The sequence below is a fragment of the Xiphophorus maculatus genome, chromosome 4, assembly GCF_002775205.1.
Source record: "Xiphophorus maculatus strain JP 163 A chromosome 4, X_maculatus-5.0-male, whole genome shotgun sequence".
Lineage (NCBI taxonomy): Eukaryota > Metazoa > Chordata > Actinopteri > Cyprinodontiformes > Poeciliidae > Xiphophorus > Xiphophorus maculatus.
Window position 1 is genome coordinate 29,462,073 of NC_036446.1, and position 28,000 is coordinate 29,490,072.

The following is a 28,000-nucleotide window of genomic DNA, read 5'->3' on the forward strand; positions in this document are numbered from 1 at the left end:
TATATATATATATATATATATATATATATATATATATATATATATATATATATATATATATATATATATATATATATATATATAACGGCTTTATTTATTTTTGTTTGTTAATTTTCTTGCAATAGTTCCAGTAGTAAAACTCTTGAAGTTAATTGATTAATGTAAGATTTCAAGGAATATGCGAGTTTAAATTGCAAAAGTGGAAAGAAAACTCTTCATATTTGGTCGTTGTGTACAGTTACAATATGATGCTGTGAGTTTAATATTTTCTTTGATATTTAAGCTAGGCTTCTTCATGAATAGGTCAAAAAGTCGAGTCTGACAGAGCTCAAACTATACAGCCTTGCAAAGCTGCTAGAAACATGCCCTAAAATACTTCAAAAGTATACCTGCAATGATTCTACGAAGCACTGTCTGAGAGCTCTGAATATAAATATATACCACATTTTTCAGATACTTAGCTGTTATCAGTTTTGAAATGTATTTGTCATTTTCCTTTCGCTTAACTGCAACAAATTGTGAAAGAGCAAGAGTCATCATCTCACTGGAGGCACTTACGTATCTTCCAGTACAGCAGGGGGCAGTGTTGCCTCCACATGCACCTTGTTGTTCGTCACCGAATAACTCTCACTCTCTTTTTCCGGACTGTAGCGGCTGGTGCGGCGTGTGGAGAGAGGCTTCTGTGTGTCTTTTGACTTCTCTGGTTTCTGTTCGTCACTGTGAAGACTGTACAGGCTGCGCACAGGAAGAATCCCGACAGTATGGCGTTAAACCTGACCATTGACAGCAACAACCCGCCTCTAGGTGAGCTCCAGCTGCGGTCGGTTTGTTGTCCCAGCTTCAATGAGCCTGCACGCGCCCCGGGTGACAGCTCAGCAGCTAGCAAAACAAAACGCCGCTCTAAATTTTCCTCTGTATTTATATTCGTGTTATGTTTACTTTTGCAGCGACATGAAAGTACTTAAGTCGTACAATATAAAATGAAAATAAACCCTCAAAAAGTTTCCGTCTATATTAGAAAAAAAGTGTCTAAATCGGCAGTAAGTGTCCATGATGTGTCCTATTCTATCCTGCTCATCTAGTCGGTCTGCAGGAGCTCCGCCACCGCAGCTCACTTGCAGTCGTGGCGCTCTAAAAAGCCACAGATGTAGCTGGTTCCTGTCATTTTTCCCGGTTCTAAAAATAGTAATGTTACACATAATACGCACACTGGCATTGTAGCTCCACATGCCATTTTGTTATTTACTGTAATCAGCTCTTTGCACTTGAAAGTAACACATCAGTAAGCGCAGATTTCACTGGGACTCGCACCGAGTGTCGGATGTCACTCTGAGCCTTGTAGTGGCGTTGAAGTCATAGTTATTGTATATGCCGTGATATCCTGTTCAGGTAATCTGTAAGGTAATCTACTTGATAATATTACATTTCCAGTGGTTGTTAATCCAGCGTTGCACTTGGATTATCTAATGTAGTGACTATCAAAGCCAGTAGGTCAAACAGCGCCCTCTTTTGTACCTCAGAGGGAATACAGCAGGCTGATGCAAGCACACTGAAACGTGTGGCATTTGTTGAACTTTCATTTTTTGTTTTAACTGATGCCATCTCTGTTTCTGGGAACTGGAGAAACTTGTTGTCCAGAGTTACAAAAAAATTTTTGATATGCAGAGATGACAGCAAAAGATAAAAGATAATTAGACTATTGGTAGCACTGGTTCTTTCAGCAAGAAGCTTTCTAGGTTTGAATCCCGACCTAAGGTTCTCCTTGTGTATACGTGGGTTCTTTCCATTATATCTATGTTTTTAAACGTTTAGTTGGTTCTTTGTCATTTTTTAGTAAGTGAAAAGAGCTGCAAGTTTGACTCCAGATCTAGATTATTGTTTCTGATATCATTTATGAAGTGAGTCTCTTGTTTTGCAGAGAGAAAATAATAATAATAAAAAAATTACTGGTTCTACAGGAGCACTTTTGACTGCAGAGCATGTGAAGAACACTGTGCAGGTGTCTGTGGAGGAAGGAAGGGACAACAGCCTTCACATCTCAGAGTAAGTGACATGTTTGGTCTGTTTTACGATTGTTCTTCATGGAAACTTGGTAACAAACACATAAAAAGTATTCCTACTCCTGTAGGAAAGTTTAAACTGTACGGATATCATTTTAAAGCACTCTATCCGGACATGCACGATTTGACAGAACGGACAATGAACTGATTTGATCAGCTAATGAAATTTTCTGTTTTTGAAGATTTAATTTTTGAACAGTCTGGATTTTTTTTTTCCACCAATGCAATACTTAGGTTTTCACAGTGATGACAATCGACTCTACACCGATCTTATTTGACAAGTCTGTTTTATTTCAACTTTGAATTCAGGTCAACTCACACAAGAAATTATTGAAATAAGTCATTTTTAAAAAAATGATATTTTCTGTCATTTGTACCTTTAAAAAAAATCAAAGATTGTATTTTTAAGCCTTAAAATCAATACGTTGTTTCTTTTTTTCCCCAGTTCAGTCCAGTTCAGCGATACCAACTCCATCAGCCGCTACCTGGCCCGGGTTGCTCCCGCCCTCGGCCTCTACGGAGCCAACATGATGGAGCAGACCGAGGTCGGTACATTCTGACTGGGTGGAGGTGTTTCACACTCACTCTGAATTGACGACCTTTTAATGTGATCGGTGACTTCAGGTTGACCATTGGCTGGAGTTCAGCGCTCGCCGGCTGTGCGATCAGCCTGACCTGACGCTGGCGCTGGGCGACCTGGACAAGGCCCTGTCTCTGCGGACCTTCCTGGTCGGACACGCCCTCACCCTGGCTGATCTGTCTGTGTGGGCCGCCCTGAAAGGTAGCTGACATGCAGCCTCCATGGAAACTAATCAGATGAAAACTTTAAGAGCGTTACCCATTACAGGCAAGATGGCAATTGTTCACAACTTTCCCACAGAAACCCGATTTCAGAAATCGGGTTTCTGTAATCGCGATTACAGAAACCCTATATGTATATCTTTTCCCCGTTATACATGTAGACTGCAGCAGCTCAGCTTGTGAATTTCTTTTCTCCATAGATCACAGCAGTTGGCCAAGTCAGAGCAAAGCTTTCCCTCACGTCTGCCGCTGGTTCTTCTTCCTGAACTCGCAGGTTCCCTTCTCTTCTGTGGGCAGCAAGTACGCCAGCAAGAAACCTGTAAAGAACAACTCCAATGTAAGACTTTAAAAAAAAAAATTCTTTTAATTAACCAGGTAAACCCCTTTGAGATCGAGATCTCATTTTCAAGACTTAATTCTGTTCTCTCTTAACCATGAATTGGTTATGTTTTCAGGTTGTACCCTTGCACACACTGCAAAAACACACAATCTCACCAAGTATTTTTGTCTTAGTACAGTTGAAATAAGACAATACTAACTTACAAGTAAACTTTTAAGGTGATATAGGAGCTTGTTTTAAGTAAATCATCTCTAAATATTGATTTTATAAGTATTAGTTCCACAGCAAGATGTTTTCACTTTTAAAATGGGAAAAATGTTTTGTTATAAATGAAGTAGTCTGCCAGTGGATCTTAAAAATGATCCTGCAACTTGCTGAAAAGTTACTTGTGAGTTAGTTCTGTTTTATTTAAACTGTACTAAGATATTTTCACTAGAAACCAGACTACAAATTCTTGGTAAGATTTTGTGATTTTTGCAGTGCAGAAACCAACAAAACAAACCATGACGATGCCATTTATTCTGACTGGTTCTAATGGGTAATTTACCTTTAATTAACATGTTCCAGTCAGGTGAGAAGAAGCCGGATGTTGGGAAGTTTGTGGATTTGCCTGGAGCCGAGATGGGGAAGGTGGTAGTTCGATTTCCTCCTGAGGCCAGCGGGTAGGGCTGCACTTTTAATCTGCTCTGTTCTGATGAAGGTTGATTTGCGTGTCTCCTGACTCGAACTGCCTCGGTGTGTCTCTGTGAGCAGGTACCTGCACATTGGCCACGCCAAAGCGGCCCTGCTGAACCAGCACTACCAGGTGACGTTTAAAGGCAAGCTCATCATGCGCTTCGACGACACCAACCCGGAGAAGGAGAAGGAGGACTTTGAGAAGGTCTGGTATTGTCAGAATGTGAAACGATTGAGAATTAGTGACATCGTTTCTAATCAGTTTGTACAGTATGTGGCATAGCAAAACAGAGAATTTACCTCTGTGCTCTGTGTGCGTCACCTCAGGTTATCCTGGAAGACGTCGCCATGCTCCAGATCCACCCAGACCAGTTCACCTACACCAGCGACCATTTTCCCGTTATCATGCGGCTGGCGGAGAAGCTTCTCGCCGAGGGCAAAGCCTACATCGACGACACCCCTCCTGAGCAGATGAAGCAGGAGAGGGAGCAGCGCACCGAGTCCCGATGCAGAAACAACAGTACGGCATGCGGAGCTATCGCTGCGTTGTTTCAAATCAAAAAGCTTGCAAACTAACCGGCATGTTGATCGTCCACTCGTAGCTGTGGAGCGGAACATGAAGATGTGGGCCGAGATGAAAGCCGGGACCGAATTCGGTCAGAAGTGCTGCATGAGAGCCAAGATCGACATGAGCTCCAACAACGGCTGCTTGAGAGACCCCACCCTGTACCGCTGCAAGAACGCCCCCCACCCGCGCACCGGAACGACCTACAAGTACGAGTCTTTCGTTTGAGAAACCGGTTTGACTTTTTAGCTGCTTTTTGCACAGATTCACATCATGAATACTAAATAATGTATGTTGTATAAACAAGCAAACTTCAGAAGTAACTAAAAGAAGCTTATAGATGGCTTTAAAAAACAAACAAAAAAGAACAGGGTGTCCATGCATCCTTGAAGTCTAAAAGTCACATATCTAAAATCAAGTTCATCGCTGGCTCACTTCTGTTGCTACCCATACGAGGTGAGGTGCATTCTGGGAAGGAAAAAAAAAACTTAAAGTTTGGCAGTATGAGAGAGCCAAAAGCAGTGTGAGAAGCACAAAGCTTTGCTGTGCTTGTTAGTTTTTGGTTTTGGTTTATTTCAAGGTGGCATTAAATTGTCTTGCTGAAACCCCCAGATGCTCTGCTCGTATTGCATCTTTAAGCATTTGTTTCAACATATTCATCAAGCAGTCACTCCCACTTCCCTTTTCTTCCAGAGTCTACCCAACGTACGACTTTGCCTGCCCCATTGTGGACAGTCTGGAGGGGGTCACTCATGCTCTCAGGACCACCGAGTACCATGACCGTGACGAGCAGTTCTACTGGTTTATTGAAGCTCTTGGCATCAGGAAGCCCTACATCTGGGAGTATGCCAGGCTCAACCTCAACAACACAGTGCTGTCCAAACGGAAACTCACCTGGTTTGTCGATCAGGGATATGTGGACGGGTGGTAAGCTTATTCTGGTTAATATATCAAGACCTGTCTGCAGTTTTCCCCCTCTATATCTTTAGTTGTTTTTGACCTTTGCGCCATCTTGTTTTCCAGGGACGATCCTCGCTTCCCTACTGTCAGAGGAGTGTTGAGGAGAGGAATGACTGTGGACGGTCTGAAGCAGTTCATAGCAGCCCAGGTATGTCCCAGCTGTTACTGAAGGGAGAGACTGCTTCATCATAGCACGGAAGGCCAGATCATAAGACATTACTGTTGCGTTTCTAAAAGTATTGATCTTGGTTTAATAGTCACCAGTTTGTAAAGTTTTGAACTGCAGATACCAATTTTATCCCATTGCAAGTTCTCTTTCTGAACTATAATATTTAGGGCTGCACTGATTACTCCTTACTTTTAGAAACGCTGCGATTGGCCGATATTTACATGCAAAACCAATCTTATCCACTGATCTTATCTACCTCTGCAAAGGTCTGAAAGCCAGAACACAAATTACAGAAAATATTTTTTAAAAAAACCTAGATTTTATTTTAATCATTCCTTCTGAGTTAGCTTGAATTCAAAGTGGAAATAAATAGAAGCTGTAAAACATGCTTGTGGTGGGTTAACATCACTCTGAACTACGGAAACCCAGAGGAGTGCAATGGTGGAAAAAAATAAAATTTTTCAAAAATGAAATCAGAAAGTTTGATTAGTGAATAAAATCATTATATTATATTATATTATATTATATTATATTATATTATATTATATTATATTATATTATATTAACAGCATTAGGTTTCGCTTTCCTAATCCATGAGCGGTCATTAATTATTTATATAGGAAGTGAGGTAATCTCACATTGCTGTGTGAGAGAGGAAAAACTGTGAAGCCTTTTGAAAACTAGCTGTAGCATCTTATGTCAAAGATTAGAGGGAAATATTATTCACTTCACTGTTATAGAAATTGACTAATCTAAATGTTTTTCCCCATCTTTTGTCCTCTCAGGGTGGATCGAGGTCAGTGGTGAACATGGAGTGGGACAAGATCTGGTCCTTCAATAAGAAGGTATTTCTATTCATATTCATCTTATCTCAGTTTGTGTTGAAGCCTGTTCAGCTTTTCAACGTCGCCTCGAACAAATACTGAAAATAGACTCCCATAATTACACTAACAAAGTTATTTGTCAGTGATTATTTTCTGATCATGTATTAATGTTTTACATGGACTGTATGCTGCTCACTGTGGTTGCAGTCTGTCAGTCCTTCAGTTTGCCATTGGCTGGAATATTTGAGTAAAACCTATTATTGATATGGTGAAACCTAGACGCTTTAGCTAAATAAAAATTCAATTATTGTTCTTTTTTGAACTTGGCAACCTTTTTTGCATTATGATGAACCAAGCTGATGTTAAAAGCTAAACTGAAACTACCACACAGCCTGTTTGCAGATCACTTATTAGCCTGTGTGTAAGGTAAAAAACTTTATTTTTAGGAGACGAACCTTCTGTCAGGTTTGTCCACCAACCATGAACGTACCTGGTTCTGACAGCCTCGGCCTTTACTCTCCATAAATCGCCCCCTGATGTTTTACAACCAGCATGGCTTCTAGCTGCTTAGCTGTGCTTTTTCTGTTTCATGCTTTCAGCTACCTACATGTCTTTTTCTCCTGCCTGCTCTTCAGCCTCTTCCTCATCTCTTTTATGTGCAGTATCACCTGCATCATTTCACTTCACACATCATCTTAAATATTTTTAACTGTGTTGCTCCCCTTTGTTAGCACTTGCAACATGATTTTAAAACCGGGTAGGAAGAAAAAAGGACGCTGTGCCTTTAAAAAATTTCGACTGATAAATTTTAAGCTCAGTTTTAATAAAATTACGTAAAAATTCTGAACGCACACCGCAAACTCGAAGCTCTACTTATTGTTTAAAGATGGCGGTTCTAGCATAGATTGCATAAAATAAACTCATACACTCGGCTAAACGCATCATGTCTGGTGCACATGCTCCATCTCTGCACTCCAGACATTTCATTCATTTATTTAGAAAAAAAAAGGTTGCAAAATGCAAAACACACCTTCAGAAATCTGCTTTTCTGTGGGGACTCTTCATATTTTCACGTCAGTTCCATTCATATTGTTTATTAAAGCGCTAATTTGCTACAAACTGCATCTCAAAAAGACTTTACAGGAACATCAGATCCAATGCAAATCACGTCATACAATATAATCCAGTCATTTCAGATTCAGATCCATTAAAGAACAGCGCAATGTAATTAAAACTTGGGAAAACTCAGCCAACTTCATTTAATCACTGACCCTGCAGGAATCCCTCATCTTAACCAAGCACATGGTGATGGTGGGAGGGAATACTCTGTTTTTGGTTGTTATAAAAAAAAAATTTTATCCCGTTGTGTTAATTTTAGAGAGTTGTGTGGTAAATATGAGATGATTGTGATCACTATTGTAATAATGTGGCACTGTGAGGGTTCCTGTTATCATTCAGCACCAGCGGCAGTCCGCCGCCTCCTGCTGGTGTGTTTTTTTGGAGTTGTGCATCTGTTTCTCTGGGATTTTTGCTGCTCAGCTGATATTTCACTCTTCACCTCGGACGCTTTCTCTCTTTTAGTTTCTACCATACGCTCTGGCTGCTCTTGTTGGGTTTTTTTCAAATTATTTTACTTTGACAATTTGCTGTCGTGTTGCTGAAGAAAAATTAAAAGCTTCATCAACATCATAGCGTGTTTTCTTCTCTATTTTTTAATGATGTTTGTAGAGGAGTAAAAGGCACAAAATCCAGAAAACGAAAACAGGAACCCGCAAAACCAAGTGAAAAGTACATTATGTACCAATGTGTCTGCCTCTTTTCCTTTCTCTGTTCCTCCCTCTTTGTACCTGACATTCAACAAACATCTCACTCTTCTGTTTCCAAGCTGCCCGTTAGCTGTCTGAAGGTACTCCTCCACCACGTCCTCCTCTTCCTCCTCTTCTTCCTCATTCTGACCCACCCTGCTTTTGTCATACGCTGCAGTCGTTCACCAGCCAAGCCAGCGCTTAGGAGCATCGACAAGCAAAACTTTAGATTCATGTTATGAGCTCCTCCTAGAGATTAATAGTAACAATTATTTACAGCTTTATTGTTTGTCTCAGTTAAACTAAATGGCTTCCCAAACTACTCCTCCCTTTGTCGTTCTCCCCATCATTGTTCATCTTTCACCCTTTGTTCTCAGCTGATTTGATTTTTCTGCTTTGATTGACCCTGACCTGTGGGCAGAAAAAAAAGCTAACACGCTACACCCTAGTGATCCTAAATTATATTGACAATGAACCTCTTCAGTGTGAAAGTTGTTACTGACTGAAGATTTCAAGATAGCCATCTTTGCTCTGACAACAGAGTTACAAAGGAGGCTGAATAGAGTGAAGGGCTTAGAAATGCTAACTGTGCCATTTGCTAACTGTGCTAATTGCTAATGCAAGATTCTAAGGGCAATTAACTTTTCAACTTTAAAATGATGTTTTCTTTACCGTACTTAAAAGTTTAAGTCAAAGATTTTTTAACTATAATAAACCATTTTTAGCATTTCTTAAATGGAAACCAGAATTGCCTAAAATTGGTCCTGGTGGGTCAAATCTTAAACACCAGAGATGAAGAATCAGTTGCAGTCTCTGATTGCTGCTCCTTTAGCGTCTTTTTCATTAAGATCACTTCAGCCTCTTTGTCACGTGGTGTTTCTGCCACATTGTTACAGCTAGATTGTTGGCTGTTTGTGTAAACCTAACCTGGCTGGTTAAATAGGAAAATTTGAGCTGACCCTTAAGTGAACATGATCAACTCATAAAATCAGTTTTTCTTTATTTTTCTGTTTAGTTGCTCAGACTCTGCATTTGTTTCTTTCTGAGCTGGGCAGGCTTTTCTTTGGGTTTATTTTACAAATAAACTTTAAGTTCCACTATTTGCTTCTTTGCCCTTTTTGTTTGTCAGATTTTCTTTTTATGTCAATATGTTCATGTTGTTCTTACTGACCGTGGATCTCTTCTCTGTGTTGCCATGTCAGGTTATTGACCCTGTAGCTCCCAGGTACACAGCTCTGTCCAGTTCCTATGTGGTTCCGGTTTCAGTCCCAGAGGCAACAGAGGAGATGAAGGAGGTGGCCAAGCATCCCAAGGTTAGTAGGTTTATTGTCCTTAATTTTCCGTAATTTTGGGAGATGAGCAATCGACCAATATATACATGAGAAACCAATCTTATCTACATCTGCAAAGGTCTTGCTTAGCAAATGTTGTTGCAAAATATAGCGACATTTCACACACAAAAAAATCTGTATCGGGTGGAATTGGCAGGTCGGGTTTTATTTGATTTATTATTTGATATTTGTAGTTATATAATGGATGGGTATTTATAATTATTGCGAAAAATGTCTTGTCATAATGCGAATTTTGATTTATTGTTGTCGATAAACTATAATTAATGTTTAAAAAAACGGACAGTATTTTTTACTATTTATTTCTACTATTTATTGAGAGCATCAACAAATATCAGTGAATTTGAAAATATGATTAAATGTACTTTGTGCAGTTGAGTGACATAAATCACACTTTGTGGCATTTCGAAAGGAACTACTTTTCATGATCAGTACTTGCTGCACCAAACAGTTACCTAAAAAAATAAGTAATAAATTGTTTATATAATCATAATTATGAGTATCACAAAATATCATGATACCATTCTACGTCCATATCGCCCGGTCCTAATTTGTAGTTTTTATTTATAAATTTTTTTGTAACCTTTTTGGACGGGACTTTGGCCACTTATTTTCAGTTTAGTACTTGACTATTTAAGGCGTCCACTGACTTATAGCAAACCTCACAGAGCTCAATATTAACCCTGCCTACAGAACGAAGAGGTCGGCTTGAAGGAAGTTTGGTACGGACCTCGCGTTCTGATCGAAGGAGCCGACGCCGAGACCTTTACAGAAGGAGAGACGGTCACTTTCATCAACTGGGGCAACCTCGTCATCACAAAGATCAACAAGTACGTACAGCTGGTTCACGTTAACCCCGCATATCCCTGCACGAAAACTGCGTGTCCTTGTCCTCACCTCCTCTCCCGTCACTCAGAGCGTCGGACGGTAAGGTGGCGTCCATCGAGGCTCGCCTGGACCTGGACAACAAGGACTACAAGAAGACGACAAAGATCACCTGGCTGGCTGAAACCAGCAGCGCCCCTGTGCTGCCTGTCGTCTGCGTCAACTACCAGCCTCTCATCACTAAAGCCGTCATCACCAAAGACGACGACTTCAAAGAGTACATCAACAAAAACAGCAAGGTGGGCGTGCAGCGTATGGAGTTCCTCGTTTCTGTTTCCGTTTCTGCAAGCTCTTCTTCTTGACCGCCTCTCTCTTTCAGCTGGAGGAGAAGATGCTGGGAGATCCGTGTCTGAAGAGCCTGAAGAAAGGAGACATCATCCAGCTCCAGAGGCGGGGCTTCTACATCTGCGACCAGCCGTACGAGCCAATCAGGTGAAAGATTGTTACTGTGTCGCTTTGCCACCCTGCTATGACATTCCGCTGTTCTTTTGCGGAGGTAACTGTGTTTCTGTATAAAGTCCCAACAGCTGCAAGGAGAGTCCCTGTGTTCTCCTCTACATCCCTGATGGACACACCAAGGAGATGCCGACGGCCGGGTCAAAGGACAAAAACAAGAGCCAGGCCTCCAGCAACACAGTGAGTGTTTGAGGAGAAGAATCTTCAGGTTCTCATTTAAACTCTGCTTGATGTGTAGGGAAGAAAAAAACATTGCCAGGCACTAGCAGGAACTTTGTAAAACTGGACCAACCAGTTCTTCCAAGGCTGGATAAGCAGGAAAGGCTGAAACTTATAGACTTCATTCACATATCTTTGACGTCACTCTGAGTAAACATTGTGAAATGAAACTGTAGAATAGAAAATAACAAACAACCGTTATTGGTCTACAAAGAGGAAATTCAGGTGTAACGTCACCAAGGGATATAGAAAGGTTCACACAAAATGTTTTTAGTGTTTTAAGAAATAATAAAAAAAACAACATTACTGTAACAACAATAATGGTATAATGTGCAAGAAATACTATGCAGTTTTTAGAAATAGGCATATTGAACATGTACATGTGTATTAAACATTTCAAAAAAGTGAGACTATTCTCACTTTTTGTTTTTCTTCACAGCTGCAGAAAAACGTGTGAAACAGTGGAAATGTTATTTTAAAACGAGTAAGAAGTGAAGCAGAAAGATGTGCATGAATAAATATAGATAAAATGCCGTGTATAAACAAATGTGTATTCCTTTCCCAAGCAACCGTTCAGATCGGTCAGTGATGAAAACGTAGCCTCTCTGCCACTGGCAACACTCAGAAGAAGCTCTGAACCTGTTAATGTGTCAGAAAACTGATTTTTTAAAAAAAATACATTCATTCATCAAGCTTTTTGAGTTCAGAAAAATATGTAATTTCTATTCTAGGCTTTTTTTTTTAAACATGTTGTCTGACCAATTTGTACAAAAAAACAGAACCTCGTAATTTCTCGGAAAAAAGTATGGTGTATTAATTTCCTGTTTTATGTCTTGGTTTCTTAGCCTGCTAAGGTTACCAAAGCTCCTTCCAGCTCTGTCTCTGCTCCTTCCCCGACTCCCGCCTCAACCTCAGCAGCTGACCTTTTGTTAAGCATCGTAGCTCAAGGCGAAGCTGTCCGCAACCTAAAGGCTGCCAAAGCCTCCAAGGAGGAAGTCGATAAGGCCGTCCAGCAGCTCCTCTCTCTGAAGGTATTCCTGCTTTGCCTGAAAGAACTGGAAATGATGGAGTCAGATAAAATGGCTACATCTCAACTTTCTAACCAACTCTGATGCAGGCTCAGTTTAAACAGCAGACAGGTGTAGACTACAAGCCAGGCATGGCTCCGCCCACCTCCGCTCCAGCCACACCCGCTGCATCTGCCCCAACAGCGCCGGCGCCAGAGGCCACCTCCTGTCCGTACACCCGTGTTTCCCAGCAGGGGGAGCTGGTGAGGAAACTGAAAGCAGAGAAAGCACCGAAGGTACGAAACATTAATTATTAACCCACGATAATCTGTCTGTCTGTCACCGCTCACACCACCGATCATTTATTCCACCCAGACGGATTTGTCCTACGTTTTCCTCATTGCATGTTCAGCCGTCAAGTCACTGGTTTCATCTTTTTCTGCTCGTTCCTCATCGCTTCCGCCGCCGTTCATCTCTCTGTCGCGTTTGCATGAGAGTGAAGTTGAGTCGTGAACAGCCATAACTCTAAATCCCATTATCGATGGTACCAGGACCAGATTGATGCTGCAGTGAAGCAGCTCCTGGCTCTCAAGGCGGAGTTCAAAGCGATCACTGGTCAGGATTACAAACCGGGGATGGGCACGCCCACTTCCTTCGTCACCCCAACTATGACCTCCTCTTCTTCCTCCTCTTCATCGTCCTCCTCTTCATCTACTGGCCTGTATGAGCGTGTCGCACTTCAGGGGGAAGTTGTGAGGAAACTGAAGTCTGAAAAGGCCCCCAAGGTATTCAGAGAGACGGTACTGAATTTTGTATCAAAATAACATGGATGAAGCATGCTTCAGAAACGTTTCCATAGGAACAAAAACAAACATCACTTGCATCCAGCGATTTTTTTTTTTTTTCTTACAGGCAGAATCAACAATCCATGTATTCATGCTGTCTGAAGTTGATTCTATAACTTCTAAGATGGGATTAGAGAATAAATGTCTATCATTATAGTTTCTCATGAGAAGCGGCTTTGTTTTTAGTATGTTCAGGTTTTTGCTTCATCTTAATAAAATCCCAGTCCCAATGGATACAAATGTGTGACACAGGGAGTCGGTGCATCCTTGCATTGTCTTAAATTCATTACGGAAATATAAGTTGGCTTTAAATACGGTAATGACAGATCCTAACCTTTGTTGTGACAGGACTATTTAATCTTAGATTCTCAGGTAAGTAGTTTTTTTCTCGCAGGGCTTTTCTGTCAGGTTTGAGTCCCATGCAAACCTCTTCAGTGCGTTCTGTGAATCGAGGCAGTTAAAGCTGCCACTAACTAGCTGATAATATGCCCTTGCTAGCTAGCTTTTTGCATCGAAGTGCAAATTTATCACCAGTTAGCTGGAAGACGTATGTAAATGACTTCCAATGCACATGTGTGTCTGTTGATATCACGATATTTGGTATGAATTGGTTATAGAAACTCAATTGAAATGGATAACAACTCAGTAAGGATCAGTTTCCAAATAATATCCCTGAGCCAGACACTCCGTTTGAGACAGACAAATATGTGGAACTGAGGTTTGCTCATTGGCGTTGCTGCAGGACAAGATCGATGCAGCAGTGAAACAGCTGCTCGCCCTGAAAGAAGAGTACAAACAGGCCACAGGGCAGGACTACAAGCCAGGAGCAGGCCCCGCCCCCAGCCCCGGCCAGAAGACCGCTGCCCCGACCCAGAACAGCACCAGCCCCGCTCCCGCCGCCGCCGCCGGCCTCTATGGGAAGGTAGCTGACCAAGGAGAGCTGGTCAGGAAGCTCAAGACTGAAAAAGCGCCTAAAGTAAGATTCACCCTCCTTTAATCAACGCAGACAGTAACGCTTGAACTGTTTTACATTTTGTGACGTCAAAGCCACAAACGCAAATCAGTGAAGATTTTGTTTGATTAGCAATGACCAAGACGAAGTGATGAGGAATTAAAGGGGAATGAGGATGATGCATGCTTTTAAAAATGTTGAGAAATAAATAAAAAAAACCTGGCACATTCTGCAGAATTCTCACGTAAGTCTATCAGAATATTAGAAATGCATTAAAAGATACAAATAAAATAAAAATTATATTGCATAAAGTACAATAAAAGCATTTCATTGGTGTACGCTTAATCATTTGTAGCAGCAGATTCATCTGCAGCTAAAAAAATATTTCAAATCTCAGCCCTTTCTGCTTGACTTAACATCAATACAGTGAGGAGTTAATCTGTATATTTTTTGGATTATCCAATTAATTGGATAACAAAAGGTACTTAGTAGGTGCCTTTTTTCTTTTTACAGAATAGGAAGCATTTATTGCATTTTTTTAGTACATCTGGTAGATGCAGATTGAAACTTTCTTCCAGTCAGGAAGACTGGACCCACAAAATTAAAAGCTTCTCATAAAAACATTAGAAACAACACAAAGTATTTATCTTTTAGTTCTACATACAAATAAAGAGTGACCTGAATCATGTGGGGGATGTTTTGTGAGAACAGACTAATCCCAAAATGCACAAAATTTTTTTAAACTTTTGGATCTTCAATTATTTACATAATCATTTCTTCCAAAAAAAACACAAACTTTTATTTGTTTAAACTAAATATTTCAGGACAAAAATTCAAATGAAAGTTTCTTGTAATTGTAGTCTTTAATGTTTTTGGCCCGCGAGAAATGTCGAGTCGACTTTGACCCAAGTTGCTAGAAGTTTGGACAGCGCTGGTAAGCCTGTAATGTTTCGTCAGGATCAGGTGGATGCTGCTGTGAAGCAGCTGCTGGCTCTGAAGGCAGAGTACAAGCAGCAGACTGGGCAGGAGTATAAGCCGGGCTTGCAGGCCCCAGCCAGCGCGGCTCAGACTCAGGCCGGTGCTGCCTCCACCCAGTCCAGCACGCCACCGCAGGCTCAGGAACTCTACACACAGGTGGCCCAGCAGGGGGAGCTGGTGAGGAAATTGAAGACGGAGAAGGCCGCTAAGGTAAGACAGCCACCTGTTGTTTTCACAACCAAATTAAAGGAAATGAGAAAATGTAACGCTGCTGCCACGTTTTAGGAGCAGGTGGATGAAGCCGTGAAGACTCTACTGGACCTGAAGGGGAAGTACAAGTCTCTGACCGGAGAGGACTACAAACCAGTGGCTGCTGCTGGAGCCAGCGGAGGAGAGGACAAGAACCGCAAGGAGAGGGAGAACAAGTCGGAGAAACAGGGAGGAGGAGGAGGGAAGAAGGGAAAAGGAGACAGGGGAGGTCAAGGAAAGGAGTCATCAGGAGGTGGAGAGGGTGGAGGAGAGGGCCAAGGCCCCAAGAAGCAGACACGGTGAGAGGCCAAACGACGACGGGAGGAAGGCGAAGCTGTAGCAGCCGTCTTCTGTTTCAGCTTTCAAAACACGTTTGAGATAAACCTGAACTTCACACTGGAGAGCTTTGATCTGAGTTTAGTTACATTCTGGTTTAAATATGTTACTTTTTAGGAAAACGAGGAACAAAATGTTCTTTTTACTTTTCATATCTACTGGTGCTACCGCCTCGCTGTTTTCAACAGAAATCATTGTGGTTTAGGGAAATGGACATGCGCCAGACGGGTCGGCACACACTGCTAGCTCAAAGCTGCTTGTTCTTCTGGCTTGTCTGTAATTATGCGGCGGTGAAGTTGGAAAGTCTCGGCCAATAAAAAGCCTGAACGCTGAGTCACTTTGTCGGTCCTGAGTGTGATGTTGGTATGAATGGACTCTGATGGGTTTAGAGCATTGCTGTAGAGCAGTGCTGGTGTGAAAAACGATGACACAAGACGGATCTGTTGAGAAAAGCGCACGCCGCTGTGAGTCAGCCACTCTGGAGGGATTTTCTGTTGGTGGTGAGTCAGAACGGTTTCAGCCCGAACCTGCATCGTCCTTGCTTGCTGTCTGCTGTCAGCCTCCAGATTACAGGCTTTGTTGTCTTCCTGCGCTACTAATTCTGGATTGTCTCAGTGCCGACGCACCGATCAGATTTTGATTTCCCACCTTTTTTTAAGTTCCAACCTGCAGCCAGATCCAATTTCTCCTAAAGAACTACGATGGTCAACATCAGTCAAAGCTCCATTTTTTTCAGCTTTCTTACCATGAGTTGTCATTATTTATATTACAAGCAGAGGCAACGTCACACTGTGTGAGAGAACACTCTGTTTCACAGTGGGTTTCACTATTATTTAAAGACAAAATTATTACAGAGGTAATATTTTTAAATTAGCGTTACCAACCTATGCTAATAATTCAGTTCCTACAGAACTTTGCCGCTTTTGTGATTTAAAAAATTCTAAATCACTGATTTTGTGGTGCTTCTTTAGAAATACTTTCAAGAAACCTAGCATGAAATCTAATGAACAAAAGAGTATGGTGTAGGGTGGTAACGGTTTTAGGATGAAAAAACTGTTTTTAAGATGTGACAAGTAAAAAAACAACAATTTGTTCCTCAAAAACTACCAAAACAAATGACAGACTGGTTTTATTTAGTCAGTTTGCTGCGGATGACTAACTTGCTTTGAGTGGCATTGGACTGAAAAGTGCATCATGGGGTTGCTTAATGTGATTCACATGTAAAAGTGTGTGTGTGTTTAACCCAGTAATCACAGCTTTTAATCTAACAAATAAACTATTCCTTAAAAATGTAATAATCGACAGAAAGTACTGTGTATAATTTTTTAAAAGCTTTTTTTTTTTCCTCTCAGGTTGGGTTTGGAAGCCAAGAAAGAGGAAAACCTTGCAGATTGGTACTCTCAGGTGAGTTATTCTCACTCCACATTACTTTCAATCTGCTTGAATAAAAGTCCAAGATATCCAAAGTGAATGTCTTTTTTTTTTTTTTTTTTGGTTGCCCTTTCAGGTCATCACCAAGGCGGAGATGATCGAGTATTACGATGTGAGCGGCTGCTACGTGCTGCGGCCGTGGGCCTACTCCATCTGGGAGGCAATTAAAGACTTCTTTGACAGGGAAATTAAGAAGCTGGGCGTAGAGAACTGCTACTTCCCCATGTTTGTCTCCCAAGCTGCCTTGGAGAAGGAAAAGTCTCACATTGCAGATTTCGCTCCTGAGGTAAGTCAACACGCCGAGGGAACGGAAATCAGAAGCACAACCAGTATTCTTACTTGAAACGGACTCCGTGAAGATGATTGGTAAATGTAACATGGATTAGGATTGTTGGATTGTTGTAGTGTCCCTTTAGTGCAGTTATGATGTGCCTTTAATCACTGTGGTTGGTTTGTTGTCAGGTTGCCTGGGTAACCCGTTCAGGAAAAACCGAGCTGGCTGAGCCCATCGCTGTCAGACCCACCAGTGAGACAGGTTTGTCCAGCCACCTTCTGTTTGACTTGTTCCGTATTTTTACATTTACATTTCTTACACTAAATTAAATAAATTCAGAATTATAGATGCAACTTAAGTAAAAATAAAAAAAAGAAAGAAAATGAAGAATATAATCACAAGTATAAAAGAAGATGAACTGGAAAAGATGTTGCGTTAGGTGGAACTGTAAATCAACATTTCAATAGATTGAGCCAATGAATCTTGGTAATAAGATACAAACTAGAATCGAGTGGCGTTGTTTCGAAATGTTTGATTTTTGTTCATTTCACACAAACATTCTAAATTATATCCTGTCATATATTGTTTGTTATATTTTTCTCCCAGTTACTCAAGTGTTTGAAAAATAAGTTTATCCTTAAAGTTGCAGTTTTATGTAGAATTTACTTTTTTTGCACTTTACATCATGTTATAATGTCATTTAGCCCTCTCCCGCCAGTCTCCCACTCGGCTCCTTCAGACTAGCCAGCAGTAACTAGCAACACCTGGTGGAACTGCACATCTGCTGATGTAGCTAGGAAGTAGCTCAGGAGCTACTTCCTAGCTACATCAGCAGATGTAGCTATCAGTGATTTCATATCAGTGATGTATCCTCCCTACGCTAAATGGGTCCACTCCCACAGGGATCTGCCGATCAAAAACTCAACGTTCTCAGTGAAACGTTGGTAAAAACATTGTTAAAGGGTTAATAGAGGAGCCATGTTGTGTTGACTTCCTGAAGGCGGAGTTTGAGAAAGAGCAGGAGCTTCTTAAAGAAACAGAGGCTCAATTTCAAGGCATTAAATTACGTCAAATTTCTGCATATATAGCATTTTTATTTTACTGTACTATAAAATGATATTATGTGCCTGAAAAACGCATAATAATGCCTCTTTAATTAGTTATTTTCCGATTTTGCAAATATCTACAAATTTCTACAACGGTGATTCTGAAGAAGTTCCATGTTTTTAATGAATCCGCTGCTGTGTTTATACTGGATTTATGTTTTTTTTTCCCATATCAGTGATGTATCCTGCCTACGCTAAATGGGTCCAGTCCCACAGGGATCTGCCGATCAAACTAAACCAGTGGTGTAACGTTGTGGTTAGTAAATAAAATTCACCCTCCTCCCATTCCCTTTCTTTACATAAATATTAGAAGTTGATTAGTGCACAGATCTTTTTTTAATTTTTTTTTTTTTAACTCTTCATCATGTCTCATCATTTCAGAGGTGGGAGTTCAAACACCCGCAGCCCTTCCTCAGGACACGAGAGTTCCTGTGGCAAGAGGGACACACGGCGTTTGCTACAAAGGAGGAGGCAGCTGAGGAGGTACCACACCTGCACACCTCCTTATCCACTCCACCCTGTAGAGATTGGTTGATTGATTGTTTGTTTTTTCCTTGGTTGTCCATGCATAGGTTTTGCAGATCCTGGATCTGTATGCCAGGGTGTATGAAGAGCTGATGGCCATCCCAGTGGTGAAGGGGAGGAAGACCGAGAAGGAGAAGTTTGCCGGAGGAGATTACACCACCACGGTGGAGGCGTTCATCTCCGCCAGCCACCGAGCCATTCAGGTAGCGATAATATTAATAATACACCTATCTGATTGCCACCTTTCAAAACCGCTCTTTACATTACAGAGAGAACTCCAAATTCATGAAATACACAGCACAAATAAAAATGTAATCAAACATCAGGAAACACAGTGGGGTGTCTGTCTGACCCTTTCATTCCATCTCATTAAGAATAAAAATGTAAAATTATTCATACAAATATAAAACGACACATTTCCCAGGAAACGTCAGATTATAAATACATGACATTTTTAGTTTTATGGCAGCTGAATGAGCTTCACAAAACCCCAGGATAAGATCATATTGATAAATACGACACATTTTGGGTGATGGGAAGGACAGAAATAAGGAGCATAAGGACAACATTTTAAGCTGTTTATTCCCTCAGTTGCCTTGGGGAATGTCTCTGGGAAATAAATAATGATGGGAATAGACTGGTGACAGGGACACAGTGGGGAATATCAGGAGTGGATAATGCGTTTCCCAGACACACGGCTCATTCCTGTCCTTCTGCGTATTTATGCATTCTGGAAACCATTTCAACTCCCCATGGTGAATCCTAAAGTATTTATCAATATTTTTCTAATCTCCACAGGGGGCTACATCCCACCATCTGGGTCAGAACTTCTCCAAGATGTTTGAGATTGCGTTCGAGGACCCCAAGAAGCCGGGCGAGAAGCAGCTGGCCTTCCAGAACTCCTGGGGCATCACAACCAGGACCATCGGAGTGCTCACCATGGTTCACGGGGACAACATGGGACTCATCCTTCCACCTAGGGTGGCCTGCCTGCAGGTACGCTCACACGGATACAAAACGCACATCTACATATTTAGCAACTGTTAAGGCAAAACAAACAAAAAAAATCTGAATCGACCTGAAAACTGCCATCAGCGACCCCCTTCGCTCACATGGACACAAAATGCACTCGAGACGTCAATAAAATATGCTAAATGTTCTCCTGTTTTCAGGTTGTCATCATTCCATGTGGGATCACTGCGTCCATGTCGGAGCAGGATAAGGAGGCCCTGTTGGCTCAGTGCTCCAAATACCTGAGCAGGCTGCTGGACGCCGGCGTCAGGGTGAAGAGTGACACACGAGACAACTACTCTCCAGGATGGAAGTTCAACCACTGGGAGCTAAAGGTCTTCCTTCCTTCTGTGTAGATTTTAACTCGAGGGTGAACACCCCTTTCTCCCATAAAATCAAGTATACATTCTGGAAAGTGTAAATGATTGAGTCGTTGAATATTTTACAAGGTGAACCACTTCTAATTGCGTTCTGCTGGTGTTTAATTTTTTATTTTTTTTCCCTGTTTGTTTCATGTAGGGAGTCCCCATCCGTCTGGAAGTGGGGCCCAAAGACATGCAGCAGAAGCAGTGTGTCGCAGTGAGGAGAGACACGGGCGCCAAGGTGACGCTCCCAGAGGCTGAGGTGGAGAAAAGACTGCTGGGCATGTTGGAGGACATCCAGAACAACCTGTTTAAGAAGTAAGCAGCACGGTGCAGCTTTCACCTGTTCATGACGGCACTGTGTTGTTGAAGTGTTAATCTGTGCTCTGGGCTCAAAAAATGAATAACTCTGCCTGCTAGGAGTGAAATATTTCAACAGTAGAAGATGATTAATATTCATAAAAATGTCTTTAATGTGACTGTCAGAGCTTCAGACGACCTGAAGTCTCACATGGTGGCTGTAGACACGATGGAGGCGTTCCAGAAAGAGTTGGACCAGGGCAAGGTCAGTTCCTCTGTTCGTACCACAGGTTCTGCTTTAGCTCCACGGCTTTTAGGCTGCATGGACTAAATGAGTTCTACTTAGGCTTTTTCTAAGAAGACTGTGCATTCTCAGATATTACTTCCTGTCTATTCATCTATTCCATTCACCATCCTTCCATTTGTCTTTCCATTGTCTTTGCATTTATCCACTCCTTTTTTTTCTTCCCTTCCCACCGTAGCCTTACTTTTTCAGGTTACAAAATCAAGCATTTTAAAATCCCTTGAAAATCCTTGAACTTCCACTAGGTGTTTGAAAGCTTTGGAAAGTGCTTTTTCTGTGTAGACCTCTTGATATTCAAACTCTGCAGTTTTGTAAAGTGTATAATTTATAAAGTGTGATCTAATGCTTGATTAAATGCCTTGATTTGGAAAACGTTTTTTAGTTGAAACCAGATATTTTCATACACCTAATAAAAATATGTTTCTTTTTTTTTTACTGTGTGACGTTAAATCAGACTAAACTTTTCTTCTTTTCTACATCAGTTAGAATGATGAAAATTATTTCTGTTTGCTAATGCTAAATGTCAGAAAATTTAGCGAGGATATTTTTTTAGATTTAGATTTTTTTTGTAACCTCCAAGATTAATTATTATTGGAATAGACTAATTCTTTGACAACAGAAATTTCCACAACAGTGTATTGTGTTTAAGCATTTAATTTGAGCAGAAGCTCAAGATGCTTAAGATGATTTGTTTTGATTGTTTTAATATGATGAATGTTTTTCATTCCTAATGTCTCAATCACCCATTAATCTGTGTAATTGAAATGAAGGTTGTCTTTTTTTTAATGTGATGGTTTTTTTTAGTGTTTTGTTCTCGGACTGGTCAAGTTTATACTGTATATCCCACATCAGAGCAAACAATCAGGGATGCGTCTGTTTTTTTCTGTAGATTGTTCAGATTCCTTTCTGTGGAGGAATTGAGTGTGAGGACTGGATCAAGAAGACCACTGCCAAGTACGGCCGACATATTTAAAACATTCCGTGTGTATATCAAGAACTGCTGGATCATTTACTGATTATTCTGAGTTATTTTTTCAACAGGGACCAGGACCTGGAGCCCGGAGCTCCGTCAATGGGAGCTAAAAGCCTGTGCATCCCCTTCTCTCCCATTAAAACCCTTCAGCCAGGTCAGATGTGCGTCAGCGGCAAGGAGCCTGCACAGTTCTACACTTTGTTCGGACGCAGCTACTAAACACCTGCTCCTTCAAAATGGCTTCCTGCTAGAAAAAGGGCTGCCCCACGTTCTCTAACATGTCTGACCTAAGTGAGGAGGCTGACTTATGTGTTTCAAATTTAAAATATGTATGTTTATTTTATTTTTATTTTTTCTACATGTTGTGAGATGGTCAAAGGGAAATTAGGGGTCCAGGAATTGTTTAGCAGTAGAATTTGGTTATAATCCTTTAAGGCAAAGGCAGTCCTGGTCACGGCCCAGGCTTTCTAACAGGCAGAATGCTTGCTCTCTCTGAGGTATTTTCTAGAATTAAACTGTAATCGGTGTCATAGTTTTGATCATAACTTCTCTGTCTATTTGGTTTGGGGTTTTCGAAATCTGGAAAACACTAAAAATGGCAAGTAGCAATGAAATTATACTCTCTACATCTATCAGAGGAAAGTCTGCCAATTCTCACTCACAGATGAACTGTCTCAGGAACTTGGTGAGTATTAAGACTTGCAGTGGGTGTGTAATTCTCACAGGTGTGTCAGCTTTGCTGTTTGTCCAGTTCCATCATGTTGGCTCATTGTGATCTTCTGAAGCCTACAGAATGTGTAACTATGGTGAAATAGCGATATGGTGTAAAGTCAATGAAGTCGCTGTCTACCACTTTTATCCCACAAAATATCTTTGCAGTCTGTACAATAAACCAATTTCCACTGAAAACTGGCCTGTGCTGTTTGAGTTGGGGTTCATCTTAATGGGACCTATAATTGTATTAGAAAACCAAACCAGATTAAATAGCTGATAATAATAATCTAAGATTTTGAAATTATAAACTTGTACAAAATGCCATTAAATTGGGAAACAGAAGAATCCTGAATCTGGAAAAATACAACATCTAAATAAATGTACAATATTTGTGCTGTGTATTGAGTGGCACTGATGTAGACAATGGCTTCTTAACCAGGGCTGCACAAAAGCAAAGTTACCAGGTGTGTACTTAAAGTAACTTCTCTATGACTTATTGGATATGTAAAAGTGCAGTTTGAATGCCTTGTTTGCATTAGCCTACCTTCAGTTTTAGACGATATGAGAACAAATTGGCTATACATGGCAAATACTCCACCCTGATTAAGAATGCTGTATCTATCAATCAATGTCTTTAAGTCGTTAATATTAATGTCAGTGTTTTTTTTACAGAATTTTTCCATTTTACAAATTCAGTTACGTATACATATATTTTAGAAGAAAAGTGTAATTCGGCATTTGGAAATTAGCATGGTTACTGCGTCTCTTATTTTAAAAAGCCTATACCGGAAGTTATTCTCGTACAAACTTCCAGTTGGACAGCTCTCCTTTCCCTGTCAGTCCAATAAAGCTGCACTGAGGTCTTGGTTGTAAAGATGGGCGACACCGGTTTGTCAGACGAGGCAGCGGCCGCAGCTTGTAAAGATGGAGACCCTTTAACTAAGGTAAGCAGCCGGCCGGCCCGGTGAGCGTTAGAATGAGCCAGAAACACTGACGGCCAAACCCAATAGGCCGAACACTTCCTGGCAGGTTAATCTGCTGTTTTCGCTGCTCCCTTTATCGGACAGATTTCCTTTTATGACTTTTGAAGGCGGGTAATTCTCGAAGATTGAAATTGAATTTGGTTTATTTGAATATGATTGGCAAAGCTTCCAGTATCTGCTGTAAATCATCACCTGTCTAACTACTAAAGTTCCTAGCAGAGGCTGCTACAGGCTAACTGGGTGGCGAACCTGCAACATTTTTGGAAGTCTTGACATCTGTGAGCGCGTGCGCGTCAGGGGAGAAACAGCACGAGAGAGTTACCTGACCCGCGCGGCGACACAATGTTCGGTCCTGGACTGGTTTTAGTAAGCATGGAGTCCTGCTGAAGAGCGTAGACATGAAATAGACGAGAGTGGAGTTGACTCTGCACAAGAACAAGTCTGTACACGCTGAATCACTGGCGTGGAGGCTGCACTTTATTCACCCCTCCATTTTAATCCGTGGAAGTAGTGTTGCATATTTAAAATATCTTCAAAACCAATGAGTGGAAACACTAGCAATTGCACAATTTTGAGGTGTCACTTATTTTCAAAATGAAACTTTCCCTTTAGCGTAGCTCATTCTATTCTAAACTTTGAGCTGTCTGAATAAGATGCAGCTGTAAATAGTTACTTTACCTATTAAAAGTATTTCATTTTGTCGCATTGCAGCCACAAACGTGAGCTTATTTTGTTGGGATTTTATATGATTGGTCCACACACAGTGGTGCATAATTATAAAGAAGAGTGCAACATTTTAAAATAGTTTTGCAAAGAAAAATCCGAAAGTGTGATGGGTAAGTATTTTGAGATGTATCTCCACCAACTTTGTTCATGTAGCTTTTATTATTTTATTGATATAATCTGTGAATGACATTTCTAACGTCTTGCCTACAATCCCTAATTGAATTTAGGTCTGTACTTTGACTGGACCATTCAAACAAGTGAGATTTTCAAACATTGGAATATTGCTTTATAACCAAGAGGCTGAAAACAAATTAAAGTCACACTTGCAAAGGGGAAAAAAGGAAAATCCTTTAACCTTTGTGTTTGGTCTATCACTGAAAGATTATATTTAATTTTATTAGGCTTTGGTACATTTATGACCAGGTCTGGCTTATGTGTATCTGAAGCGTGCTCATTTATCCAGAGGACTTTGATCTGCAACACAAGCAGCATTCATGTGGTGGTATTATCTGTAGATGGCCAGAAGGTGGCTTTAGTCACTTGACCACTTACCACCGTCCAAACCAGAATTTGGACACAAATTGTTACCCTGAAGGCAGTCAGTGCCTGAAAAAGCAACATATAAACTTATTTTATCTCCGAATCTTAAAAACCGTTTGATAGAGTAAATTTTATATATATATATATATATATATATATATTTTATTAGGGGTGCAGAAAAAAATCTATTCTATAAAGAATCACAATTCCCAGGCCTGGGAATTCCGAATTGACTCAAAATGCTCAAAAATTCAATTTTATTTTTTTATTCAAGAAAAAGCCAGGCAGCTGAACTAACTTAATCCAGGTAATTTAAATTGTAGAATTTTATGCACAAACCCTATTAATATAAACTGATGGACTTTGATGCAGTATGGAGCCTTAGATAATTGTTTTAAATAAATGTTTTATTTATTTACATTGTCTTCTCCTTTTGTCTGTCACATAATTTGAACAGAATCTCTAGACCGTTTGAATTAAAAATTGTTTTTGAATCGAATCACTAGACACTGAAAGACTCGCATCTCTAATTTTTATTCAAATTGATGTCCAGTGATTATAGCAGACATTTAAAAAAAGGAAATAAATTTAAAAATTGAATGTTAGCCAAACAGTGCAGTGTTGATATTCCTTGTATTTGTCTTGCATTTTGTCACTTTAAAAGCACAAACAGTGCATTTTATTGCCGTTTGTAGTTGTTGCAGTGATGTATTTCTGTGTTTAAAGTTGTGTTGTTTCGTGTCTGTGTTCAGGACTTTATGATGCAGCAAACCATGTTGAGGGTGAAGGATCCGGCTAAATCCCTGGCTTTCTACACCAAGATCCTAGGCATGACGTGAGTTTGAGTTTGTAAGATGCTGAATTTGAACGTTACAGAAAACGAATGATAAAACTACTCTGCAAAGAGAAAACAGATGATCCTCACTGAACTTTGCTAAAAGCTTAGTTGTTTTGTTTTTTTTTGTACCGGTTTTGGTTTATGAACTGTGACTACCAGACATGAAGCTCTGAAAAGTTTCCCTCTGCTGTGCCATATGTTGCAGGCTACTGCAGAAGTTTGACTTTCCCTCCATGCGTTTCACTCTCTTCTTCCTGGGCTACGAGGACAAGAAGGAGATTCCTGCCGACGTGAAGGAAAGGACAGCCTGGACTTTTTCAAGGAGAGCCACCATCGAGCTGACACAGTAAGGAAGGACGCTGTGCAGGTGATGCCTGTCGGCAGCCATCAACACTGGCTCCTGGTTCACTGCCCTCTAATATGTGACTCTTATTATATTGTATTAATCTAGCAAATGATTATTAATTTGACACCAATGACTTGACTATTCTTAACCGCACACATGCAGACCGGGTTTATAATGGTTTGGGGTTTTTCATTATGGTTTACCTTAATTTCAATGTAACGTTTTGTTTGTCTAATTCAGTAGTTTTAGTTTTTTTCATACTTTGGCAAATTTTTAAGTGCAGAATTCAAAAAGGTCTAAATTCAAAACGGTCTAAGTGTCATATTGTGATTATGTATACTTGATTGGGTAATGAAAACTCAACAGAAGATTGTTTTTGACCAACCAACTGACTCTGGTGTTTTCTCCCAACTTTTGCTGTCGCCATTTTGTGGATTAATGTAAATGGAGGGCCGTAAATAGCCGACAGCTAAACACAGAAACTAAGAATATTATATCTACAATGTAAGTATGTTTTAGTTCATTTTTAGGAATGTGCGAGATAGTTGCAGTTAATTATACATTTTTCCTCATTACCGTTTTTATTTATTTCAGTTAACAAAAATGTTTCTCAATTTCAGTTTTCGTCAGTTTTTGTTAACTATAAAGACCTTGGTCTGTCAGTCAGCTGTCTCTCCTGGCACAACAAAAGGGAATTGACTAAATTTTCAGACCCTTGTTGAGATAGATTGCATCGGTTTCACATCCACGTCTGTAAATTTGCATATTGCAAATTTGTAAAAAAAAAAAAAAAACAACAAAAAAAACTGTTGAGAACCAGGTATTATTTTCCTTTCACTTCCCAATTCTGCACTTACAAAATCTTACCAAGTATTTTTGGTCTAGTTTCTAGTGCAAACATCTTAGTCCACTTGAAATAAGACAAAAGTCATTTATAAGTGACTTTTCAGCAGGACATAGCAGCTTGTTTTAAGTTAGCAATTCCTCAACATTCCTTAAAAGTCCAGTTCCATTGGCAGATAAATTCTGTTATAGCAAAACATTTTTCCCATGTTATCTTGTTGAAATGTTAATTATAAGTTAATTTAGTCTTATTTCATGTGTACTAATGTACTTCTACTAGAAACTAGAGCATAAATACTTGGTAGTTGGTTTACTTGTGGTGTATTTTCTCTCTCTTGTCTTCCCTCATGGACTTGTCCTCTTGTGTCTCTCAGTAACTGGGGTTCAGAGTCTGATGACAGCCAGTCTTATCACAATGGAAACTCTGACCCACGTGGATATGGTAAATTTATTTCCTGTTTTTACAATAAGTGTAGTATTAATTAAATATATGCACTCCTGTCAGTTCACTTTTATTAAGGCAGCTATACTTCTATTAGTTATTAGCTAAGATTTGCATACATTTCTAACTTCCCTGTGCATTAGAAATGAATGGTCTCTCTTTGAATTGCTAATAGGACACATTGGCATCGCAGTTCCTGATGTTCATGCAGCTTGTAAGATGTTTGAGGAGCAAGGAGTAACATTTGTCAAGAAGCCAGATGACGGTAAGATGGGTTGGGAGAAAGAAAAATCTGTGTACTCTTCATGGACCTACAGTAAATATTTAAAGCTTACATTCATTTTTTCTGAAGTGCAGATTTTTGAAGTCAACTCCCTGCTCCCCATGTTTCTCCCTCAGGTAAAATGAAAGGCTTGGCCTTCATCCAGGACCCTGACGGATACTGGATTGAGATCTTGAGTCCCAACAACATGGTGTCCATCACCTCCTAAAAGCCCAACCGCATCCCTCCTGCTGCGCTGCATAAGGCCTGGCCTGCTGTGGCTTCACTAGGAGAGCACAATGCTATTAAGCAACAGAGGTGGAAGAGCTGTGAGCCAGTGGGAACATTTGCTCTTTGTCAATAAGAATAAGGGTATCCTAGCATGGCCTGGGCTAATAATGGACACCTGACATGCAGACACACGACTTACTGCAACAAATAGTTCTCTACTTTGTATAGTTGTCGCTTTTGTTTGTCACCATCATGTCTGATGCTGAAACAGTTGATTTACTGTGAAATAAATTTGAAAGCCACAGCTTAAACCA

The 28,000-nt window shown here is 40.4% G+C and overlaps 2 protein-coding genes across 4 annotated transcripts; both read left to right on the top strand.

The window, feature by feature from the left end:
• Positions 1-631: 631 nt before the first annotated feature.
• Positions 632-22,670, top strand: eprs (glutamyl-prolyl-tRNA synthetase). Of its 3 annotated transcripts, XM_023332279.1 has the most exons (36): positions 632-804; positions 1,959-2,043; positions 2,506-2,605; positions 2,685-2,841; positions 3,062-3,198; positions 3,769-3,863; positions 3,955-4,081; positions 4,204-4,396; positions 4,479-4,650; positions 5,135-5,368; positions 5,465-5,549; positions 6,356-6,415; positions 8,280-8,300; positions 9,402-9,512; positions 10,242-10,378; positions 10,465-10,672; positions 10,753-10,865; positions 10,952-11,069; positions 11,954-12,139; positions 12,226-12,411; positions 12,667-12,900; positions 13,703-13,936; positions 14,870-15,100; positions 15,176-15,438; positions 16,828-16,879; positions 16,983-17,192; positions 17,369-17,441; positions 18,463-18,542; positions 18,668-18,769; positions 18,859-19,014; positions 19,610-19,807; positions 19,984-20,157; positions 20,342-20,502; positions 20,671-20,749; positions 21,678-21,742; positions 21,830-22,670. In XM_023332279.1, the coding sequence occupies exons 1-36, from the start codon at positions 762-764 to the stop codon at positions 21,978-21,980; spliced, it is 5,031 nt and encodes a 1,676-aa protein (XP_023188047.1). In that variant the 5' UTR covers positions 632-761; the 3' UTR covers positions 21,981-22,670. The 3 variants fall into 3 exon arrangements, with proteins under 3 accessions (XP_023188047.1, XP_023188049.1, XP_023188048.1); XM_023332281.1 differs by lacking the exon at positions 12,667-12,900; XM_023332280.1 differs by lacking the exon at positions 8,280-8,300.
• A 679-nt stretch (positions 22,671-23,349) lies between these two features.
• Positions 23,350-27,997, top strand: glo1 (glyoxalase I). The gene is made up of 6 exons (XM_005802496.2): positions 23,350-23,419; positions 25,477-25,559; positions 25,768-25,908; positions 27,126-27,193; positions 27,369-27,458; positions 27,593-27,997. The coding sequence occupies exons 1-6, from the start codon at positions 23,351-23,353 to the stop codon at positions 27,682-27,684; spliced, it is 543 nt and encodes a 180-aa protein (XP_005802553.1). The 5' UTR covers position 23,350; the 3' UTR covers positions 27,685-27,997.
• The last annotated feature ends 3 nt before the right edge of the window (positions 27,998-28,000 follow it).